Source organism: Amblyomma maculatum, chromosome 6 (genome assembly GCF_055883805.1).
Source record: "Amblyomma maculatum isolate TAMU_Amacu chromosome 6, ASM5588380v1, whole genome shotgun sequence".
In the NCBI taxonomy this organism is placed as follows: Eukaryota; Metazoa; Arthropoda; class Arachnida; order Ixodida; family Ixodidae; genus Amblyomma; species Amblyomma maculatum.
This window is the reverse complement of record NC_139349.1, coordinates 30,036,887-30,046,926: the sequence shown is the minus strand read 5'-3', so window position 1 is coordinate 30,046,926 and position 10,040 is coordinate 30,036,887. Positions and strand designations below refer to the sequence as shown.

The window sequence follows — 10,040 nt, the reverse complement described above, 5'->3', positions numbered from 1 at the left end:
TCGTGATCATAAGAGCAGCAGGAAATGCGTTGCATGGCTATCTAGTGCCTGATTCTGAAAGACTATACGTATGCATGTGTTTCGCGAGGTAGTTACAGCAGTACCGAGAGGAGTGATGAAAGAGAGGAACAGGTGGCATCATAGGGTTCGGAACATTGAACATGATGGCTTCCATGGCGCCTTCTGGCGATGCCATGAGTGAACGCAGTGCAATTTTCTTCCTCTTCTTTCGACGGACTGTGGTTGCCAATTACTTCTACAACGATACTCAACCAAGGGGGCGGGCATAAGAAAGCTGTCACTGTAAAACAATGCCCCGTTGGGCCATTTTTTTTACCATGTACTTGCTATGCTAGTGTGCATAATATTACCAGTGCTCACCCCATGTTGGGTTATGCTCGCCGTAACTTTTCTAAAACCCCTTCTTCCTTGGAAGTGTTACTTAATAAAACACTAATACATTATAAACTGGAATACGCTGTCACCGTATGAGATACCCGTTAAGAAAATCTAATCGACAGACATGAGCTGGTCCAATATAACGCTGCTCGTTTTATCTTGCCCAACTTTTGTCGTACTGTAAGTGTATACCACTCGCAGCCACCCGCCGAAAGATATCTCGACTAAACTTTTCCATAACTATAACATCACCCCACCCTACGCGATGCCCTCATTACTTCTCTCAGGTATTGTATGTGTCAAACCGTATTGATCCCCGTTACAGATCTGGAACTGAAACCCGTCACCTCATCTACATTTCAGTCCTTCTTGCTTCGTTCATTACGTGAATGAAACCGCCTTCCAGCAGAAATTGCGGACATAAATGAAGACGAACATTTTTTAATCGCGCTAGCTAACTTTGTATAACAGTAGGATAAATAATATTTTGTAACAATGACTGCATTTGTTTGTGTGTAACGCTTTTTACCTTGAGTGTTAAATAAATAAGTAAATAAATATGGATATACAAAGGTGCTATAAATTGTGTATATGCAATGTCCAGTACCATTTATTTATAAATTTATTTATTTATTTATTTATTTATTTATTTATTTATTTATTTATTTATTTATTTATTTATTTATTTATTTATTTATTTATTTATTTATTTATTTATTTATTTATTTATTTATTTATTTATTTATTTATTTATAGAACCATCAAAGTCAAATGTCCCATACATGGAAATAGCACAGGAACTCTTGTCCTTTACAGGAGCAGTGCCAAGATACCAATTGAAAATGTGTCAAGCAGGGAGGTGCTGTCTATCCACTACTGTTCGCCATACTCAGGTAATTCGCTCAGGAGCTGCGAATAACCATTAACGGAGAATAACGTAATCTGTAATTTACTGATGATATTATTGCGCTATAGGTAACCCTGTACACGAATTGAAGATATTGATTGAGGCCCGAGGCAGGAAAAATTGAACGGGGGTCTGATGATTAATATGGATAAAGCTGAAGTAACGCTCAGAAGTCCGGTAAGGTGATGAGCGCATATTCCTACCCCTAACAGAAAATAGCTATAAGAATACGAGTCGGGATACGAAAAATATGAATGCCAACTAATAGTGCCCAAGAAGACCAAAATATATGATAGCTGTATCTTTCCATAACTAAACAACAGGGCAGAAACTTGGAGGTTAACGAAAACTCCCAGTGAAACTAGTAAAAGGCGCAACGAGTAATGAAAATGACAGATATCGCGAGATGGGAACAGAGTGGGTGCAGAAATAAACCCGAGTTAATGTTATTGTAGCTGAAATAAAGAAATTGGCATAGACTATGCACGTAATTCGAGAGGAAAATATTCGATGTTTCCTAAAGATCAGGGACTGAACGTCAAAAAGAGACAGACGTAGCAGCGGAAAACAGTCATGCGGGGGGATAATATCAGCTATTTTACAGGGGTTAAACAGCCGGAGCAGAGGTAGGACAGGATTATCTTGAGGTCAGCAGAAGAAGCCTTTGTGATGGAGCAGGCTTAGTGTTGCAGCAATTGATGATGATGAATGCAGTGAAATTGGTTTGCAACGTAATGTCAAAGTATATCATTTTTACAGCGAAGGTATAAATCATTGTGAAAGGACGTGAAGATGTGTCTCTTAGTGTCCTTGATCTCTGACAATTCATAACACCGTGCGCGTAAGCACCCCTGGTTCATATATTGTTTTGTTTCTTTTCACATTTACATTTTGAGCTGGCCCCAATGTGTCATATTTTGCCGAGAAACGTTGTCATGTTAAAATTTTGCTTACCGCATAAGTAGCCCTTGATGAGAGACCTTTTTATTATGTTTTGTCGGATATACTGACTCCTGTAGCGCTCACTGTGAGCACATGCTTGCTGTATGTCATCGTAGAAAAAGCGCTTTGCACCAACTGAAGGATCGCAAGCTAATACTACGCGGGTACTGACCACAAGGTTTTCTTTTCTGTGGCCACGGTAATTTTTCTATCACTTTCTATCACAGCGTCGTTCCTGGTATTCTCTCCGAGCGTGCCGTCCGTGTGCGGTATATTTTCCTTACAGTATGGTGATCCTTGCAAGGTATACGTACAACCTCGTCCACTTCTAGCTATAACATGGTCACTGCTTTCAAAGCGTCATTTCGTCCGATCCGGCCACGCAATGAAGCTAAGTAGCAGACCATGTGAAGCAGCACGTCCTGGTTTTTCTGTGTTTGCACCGCTTTAAATCGATATTTGCCTGCATCGGACACAATGTTGACTTGAAACCAGTGGCCGTGTTATAGCTAGAAGTGGATGGCCCTGTACGTCTCGCAAGGACAGCTTAAAGATGCTCACGTTTCCGTATACATCGCTGCCCTTTGTGTCTGATCCAGCACAAGCACGATATCAAAAGCTCTTTTGCTTCTCGGAAAAACGTGCAAACCAGGTATCCGACTGGTTTTGCGTTAGCTTAAGCTATGCAGCGGACTAAAAATTCAAGGCCTCGCGGTGCTCTCAAATCAGTTCAGCTTGATGCTTTTCTGAAGTCAACCATTATGAACTTCACTTCTTCAAACCCTGTGAGATATTACGAGCACAACTAACGGCATTTTAAAGGTGTTTGAAAACTTCAAATAGAAGGAAACACCGGCTTTAGCGTTCGCGTTGTGTGAAAGCCCGGATCTGACGGCACAATGCGATGCTGTTTTTGGCAGCGAAGACCTGTGTTCTCAAAAAAAAAAAGCACTCATTAGCAACCTTGCGCTATATCTCTACCTATACCTATAAAGATTAACAATATAATTAAAAAAGAGAGAAAATGAGAATTTATTTCTTATTCGTTTCTGTCTGTAACCTGCTCTCACTCAATATTGTTCTAGGATTAAATGACGTACAGATTTATATCTAAGATCTTGCACTGTTAAAAGCCATGTGGGATTTCCCTCGTCTGCAGCTTCAGGCGAAATCTGAGTGCCCGTAATCTGTTTCCAGCACCGCACGCGTTGCCCCTATCTTGCGTCTGGCGGCCTTCCCGCAGCTGTCCAAGACTCTAACACGTTAAAACCGCGCAGGATATTGAAGACAGAACCATGCGGGGGTCTACTCGTCGAGAAATGTCGCGTGTCTTTCGGAGCTTTTGTCTATTGTCATTGGCTGTGCGGTGGTCCGCATGTGCACCCTCTTGTTTTTACACAAGAAGAAATTCAGGGCAGGTGACCTACACGTGCTCCGACTTGCGATCTTCAGGCCAGTTACTTGAGCACTTTGAACCCAACAGGACAGCTTCAGTAGACAAACTAAGGTTTGTCCTAGAGAACAGTGTGTTGGAACGCATCCCCGAGGGTCTCTTCAGCGGCTTGGGCATCACTACGCTACAGTTCGACAACGTCGTTCTGATCGGTGAGTGGAGCCAAGCCGAGTCGACGCCTTTGCACGGACTAGAAACCACCTTGGAGAAGCTGGTCTTCAGCCACAACAGCACTGTTCCAGACAACTGGGCATTTTTCCTGTCAGGCATGACACAACTCTCTGAGATGGTCTTCTTCGAGATGAGTGGTCTTAAATTGGGTTCCAGTTCGCAGGACGGCCTTCCGAGGACTCTGAGGAAGCTGCATCTGGTCCGCTCTACCATCGCCAGTGCGGACGACTACTGGCTTTCATCTCTGGTCGAACTTGAGGCGTTCTCGCTGCGCCATGTCAACCTCACGGCGTTCGCAAGAACTGTGCTTCCCACCACGGCAGCCAAGCTGGAGACGCTCCTGCTGGAGTGAGTCGCTGACACCTTTTCTTGAGGATCATCTGTTTAGTGAGGTAGCACGTAGCGAAGCTCTTAAGTTTTTCTTGGGTACTCAAAGTGCGAGAACACGCGAAAAACATTCTAAAAGTGACACCCACAGGAAACGAAAAATATTTCTGAAGACTGACTTCTTTTTCGTAGAAGAGGGATGTCGTTAAACCCAGCATTGTTCACCCATGAATTTCCTTTCGATATTTTAAGGAGACACTTTCTGCAACTTCATTTAGCGCACCTGAAGCCAAACATATTATTACTTTCCTTCTCAATAAATGATTTCATATGACCTTGAAATAATCATCTTGATAATGCTTTTGCTTGCCTTTCAGAGACTGCTCACTGACAAACTTTCCAGTTGGACTCGACATAGGTCTTCCGTCGTTAAAGTACGTTGGTTTACAAAATAATCAAATCGTTCAACTTGTGAGTGAAGACGTGGCTCCCCTGGTGAACAGAGGCGTTGTTGTGCAACTAAGAGGTAAATCTTCGTTTTTGTTTGCCATGTCCGCTGCTTATCATCTAATATTTTCATGCTCATAATTGAACGCCGTATTGAGATAATTGTTTATCGTGCATTTTTGGAGAAACAAGTAAACTGGTAGTTACATTCAAGTGCTAGAGAGTAGAAAAAGAATGTGATCCTACTGATTCATGCCAATACTTAGTATCTCGAGGATCGCTAACACAGAAGTGTCATTAAATACAGAGCATCGTCTCAGTGATAGATGCCAGAATATCTTCATAAGGGTATTGCTACGGGCTAACTAGTTTAACTATTAAAGAATAAAACCACGTGTACACACTTAGCCTTTCACTGAGGCAGATAACGTTTCGACGTCTTCTGATAACGTGAGTTCGTTGAGATTGAGGCGCCCATGTTAGTAATAATGAGCACGCCAGTTAGCTTTTTTCTTTGATACAGAGTTTATATTCCGTGAAGGTAAAACAAAAAGACCAAAACGAACACAATAATGAACCACAAGAGACAAGCGCCTAACAGAGAAAAAAAGTTCTGTTATTTAATTGATTTGACTGATTTGTGGGGTTTAACGTCCCAAAGCGACTTAGGCTATGAGAGACGCCGTAGTGGAGGACTCCGGAAATTTAGACCACCTGGGGTTCTTTAACGTTCACTGACATTCGACAGCACACGGGCGCCTTGCTTTTCGCCTCCATCGAAAAGCGGCCGCCGAGGCCGGGATTCGATCCCGCCTTCTTGGGAACAGTAGTCTAGCGCCCTAACCACTGCACCACCCCGATGGGGGATATTTAATTGATCGATTGGTCAACTTATCAGTAAATTAGTCGGCCAGTCAATAGCATGCGAATGAGAAAGGAGTTTTCTTTTATTAGGCTCAGTAGTAATGGTCATGATGCAGAGTGCATCGTGAGGAAGGCTGTTCTGGACGAGTCTTCAGCTGGAGTGAAGATTGCTGGAAAACGTATCAACAACCTTAGATATGCGGATGATACCACTTTAATGGCAGAAAGTGAAGCGGAACTCAAGAGACTTCTGATGCGCGTACAAGAAGAGAGTGAGAAGTTTGGGCTTAAACTGAACATTAAAAAGACAAAGATCATGGCGTCTTGCCCTATCAAGTCCTGGAGCATCAAGGGACAAGAAGTGGAAGCTGTGACAGATTTTCTCTTCTTGGGCTCCAAGATTACCTCGGAAGGAGACTGCAGCCATGAAATTAGGAGACGCCTGCTTCTGGGAAAGAGAGCAATGGTTAGCCTTGACCGCCTACTAAAGAGCAGAGACATTAGTCTGCCAACCAAGATCCGTATAACTCGTGCTATGGTCTTTCCAGTTGTGATGTATGGATGCGAGAGTTGGACTGTGAAAAAGGCTGACCGCCGAAGAATTGACGCGTTTGAATTGTGGTGCTGGCGAAGACTCTTGAGAGTTCCTTGGACTGCCAGAAGATCAAATCAGTCAATATTGTCGACCATAAACCCTGACTGCTCATTGGAGGGTCAAATTCTAAAGTTAAAGCTCAGCTACTTTGGTCATCTGATGAGAAGAGAGGAGTCGCTGGAGAAAGATTTGATGTTGGGAAAGGTTGAGGGTCGCCGGAGAAGGGGTAGGCAGCGAACGCGATGGTTAGATGGCATCCTCTAGGCACTGCAGATGAAATTATGTGATGTTAGGAAGATAGTGAGAGACCGGAAAGCGTGGCGTGACATGGTCAATAGGGTCACGAAGAGTCGGACACGACTGAACGACTGAACTGAACTGAACTAGTAATGGTCTAGCATTGTCTTCCATTACTAGTCCTCAGTCCGAGTAGTTGCTGCGCTTTTCTTCAAGACGTCAAATCGAAGTGCAGGAGCACAAGACAGCTTGCTTAAATGTTTCATTGGCTTAGTTGACATTCCTGTGCACGTTAACAGATTAGTCATTGTGTAGCTTTAAACCGTAAGCTCCATCTCCTGTTATATTAAACAACTCATGAATACAGCCTGTGGAACCATTGTTTTGTTTCTCAAGGCAGTTGAATTTACGACCACGATTTCATTTCAGCCTGTGCCAACAGACTTGCTGGAAAGGTGAAAGAAAAACAGTAAACAGTTGAAGTGAAGGACTACACTGGCGCTTACTCGCAACTGTCTTTTGAGCTTATATATGGTCAGAAACATATCGGGTGCCGTGCATCATGCTGGAATAAAAGCAACACAAGAACAGGAAAACACGCGAGAAATAAATTGAAGCATTATGGTAGCTATTTACTCGTGCGCGCTAATAGTAGCATTTATGTTTCGTAGTTATGAAAACATTTCTTGCTCCAAAAGCCTAGAATCTCATAGTGGCTGGAAGAAGGTGGAATTGTTTTCTCTCTTAACGATTACCTTACCAAGAAGTGTTTTCTGCGACGTGAAGGATATGTGTGCAGGTCTCAGATTTTCGCACCTGTGCATTTTTAAAAGCCAGGTCTCTGGGAGTTGATGCGGTATGTCCGGCTTGTGGAGCCCTGTACAGCTGCTGTATCGACGCGCAGGTAGCCGCCCTCTTGCGTTTTCTTCCATTTTAGGACGATTTCGTCAGAACATGGGAAAAAAATCCAAGTGTAAAACATGTTTATCATCATCATCATCATCATCATCATCATCATCATCATAATCATCATCATCATCATCATCATCCTGACTATACCCCCTGCAGGGCGAAGGCCTCTCCCATATTTCTCCAATTAACCCGGTATATGTGCTGTATAAAACATGTATATATGCTGAAGTAAACTATTGCTTTGATACTTTTTCGGACGCCCTGCGCGTTTCTGACAGTTTGCGTATTTTTTGTGAGTTGAAAAGTAGTCCGCTATTTCGAGTTAGTAGCCGGATTAGAGTGAAAATGCAAATGCATGTTTTTTTTTTTCTTTTTTTACGACCAGCAACAGTGCTGCTTCAGCCGTATTTCCGGAGAAGTGAACATATTTTCTGTTTGTCTGTGTTAACGCTCTAACAGCGATGCTATATGGGGCAGATTTGTCACCGCTGTCACCGCTGTCACCGCAGAGACGTCAACACTCGCCTTTTTTGTTACTGCGAACCTTTTATAAACGTCAGCACGCCTATTGTGTCTCGTGCATGTGGTCGTCAGAAAGATTGAATACGTTTTTGTCATCTGTTAAATAACTATTCTGAGTGGGCGCCTTTGCCGCGTATTTTGCTTTTCTTCGCCATCGCCTTTTCACTTTCGCGCACGTGTCGTTTAACTCACTATAAGTAGCCAAAGAGCACGTGCTTGTGCATCTCGTGGGTAGACACGGTAAACAAGCAGTGACGATGAAGTAAGACGTCTCTATACGAACTTCTCATGGCCTTAAAGAATGTTGGTCAGATGTAAAGTTTGGCTAACTGAAATGACCGCACACTTTAGTGAGTCGATGTATATATCAAGCATGCGAGTGATATAATGAGTCACTTACCTCATAATGCGGGAAACTCTGCATGTGCTTTGATGCTCAGTACTTTTGGCACAACAGAGCACTTTTAAGCCGAACTTTGGCATTCTTTATGGACGTTCACATAAACACTACGAATAAAAAACCTTTCCCCAAGATAAGATTAAATCTCGTTGCTGCTATGAATATGGCTAAAGTACAACCCCCAAAAGGCCAGTGGTGGTGCACCAGAAATGTATACGTTGACTGTGGATGTTCGAAGCCAGCTCAACAGCACACCGAGAGGAAGAGGTCGGAGGAGAGGGGATGTTTTAAGTTAGAGTGGCTAAATTGTTTTTGTAAACCGGCGTCGTGAGGCAATACGCAGTAACACACCAGCACACATATTTCAAACGTGTGCTCCATGCGAACGATGAATCATGCCTTAGATGCATGATGTCTAAGAGACACTGTTTTCACCAATGTGCCTTGCTCCTCTAAGGCTGGAGAGAAGACATCAGCCTTAGAAGAGCAAGACACAGTGGGGAAAACAATGCCGTTTTCTTCTATGGTTAAGTTGGCAAATTTTGATTTTTATTTGACTTTTCATCATGGGAAATATTTTGAGATATACACTACTCGTTTTTCTGTGCACTGCAATTATGAATTCAGCGCCGTCCGGCGCGCTTGGTTCTTCCCTTGCCAAGGACTGTCTGCCGTGCCTTTTAGTATCACTTAAGGCCCACTTGAATGTGCTTTTATTGTAGTTTTTTTTTTAATTTCTATTACGCTTTTTTTATTTTACATAACGCAGGGAACCCCCTGAACTGTGGCTGTAACCTTCGCTTCCTCACCGAAAACCCGCGACGTCACTCCATCTACGGACAATGCGAATATCCGGCTGCCCTGAAAGGACGAAAACTGAAGACGCTCTCTGAAAGGGACTTGGCGCCGTGCACGGAGCAACTACGGCTGCAAGCATTGTAGATGTGTATAGTAGTTATTATAAGAAGATCTCTAAAATGCGTCCGTTAAATAAAGCAACAAATTTCACAGTTCCCAGAATACAGCAAAAGAAAAACCTAAACTCTTGTTTTGTTGAAGGTAGCATGCAGTTGACAGTTTTGCACAGAGCCCAAAGGCCTTCCCGTGCAAAGATTTCGGAAGTTCGGAAACATTCTTCATCCGTTCGCTTGCAGCGCTGAGCATGTGATAATAAACAACTAATGTTATGAATTATGTATTATAATTTATGTTGATGTCTTTTTTATTTTTCTTTCGAAAAGGTGCCAAGGCTAAGCAGCATTGAGAAGATCGCACGAAACATGTGTAACGCGTGTGTCTCGTGTGTGTCCTCTTTATCTACAGATTTTTTTTAGATGTTTATTTTTTCAGAGCATAAAATGCTTGAAGGATGAAGGGTGTGGTAAAATAAATGAAAAAAGGTTGGTTGATCACATTTGGCACGTTCAAGAAAAAATTTGATCCATATACCTCAACAGTACTCGTTAGACAATTTGGTTATCAGCAGCTGTTTACTGTGAAAAAAGAGGCGCGTCCTGATCACTTAACATGATTTCTTTATTTAGTCACAACGCGCCCGCGAACAAATGTATATATACTGATCCTTCTAGAGAATGAATCCGATAGTGATGGTCTCGCCCGACAAATGTCGAAGTCTGTATAAAAACACCAGTTTATTCCGGACAAACAAAAACATATTTGCAAAGACACAGCGTCGGCCGACGCTGCGAAGCAACGCATGCGGTCGAGGCTCGCGATAGCTCAATATTATGATTACAAACGAAAGGGGGTCAGTGCTTCAACGCGGCAAGACAAAATAATACACATTGGGCGCGAACAGGGCGGTTCGACACGGCCTAAGGATACAAGCCAAAGCCATGGTCAA

The 10,040-nt window shown here is 42.9% G+C and overlaps 1 protein-coding gene across 1 annotated transcript; it reads left to right on the top strand.

The window, feature by feature from the left end:
• Positions 1-3,504: 3,504 nt before the first annotated feature.
• On the top strand, positions 3,505-9,196 carry LOC146185367 (uncharacterized). Its single transcript, XM_084606312.1, has 3 exons — positions 3,505-4,220; positions 4,577-4,725; positions 8,946-9,196. Exons 1-3 carry the CDS (start codon positions 3,544-3,546, stop codon positions 9,116-9,118), a joined length of 999 nt encoding a protein of 332 aa, XP_084462438.1. The 5' UTR covers positions 3,505-3,543; the 3' UTR covers positions 9,119-9,196.
• The last annotated feature ends 844 nt before the right edge of the window (positions 9,197-10,040 follow it).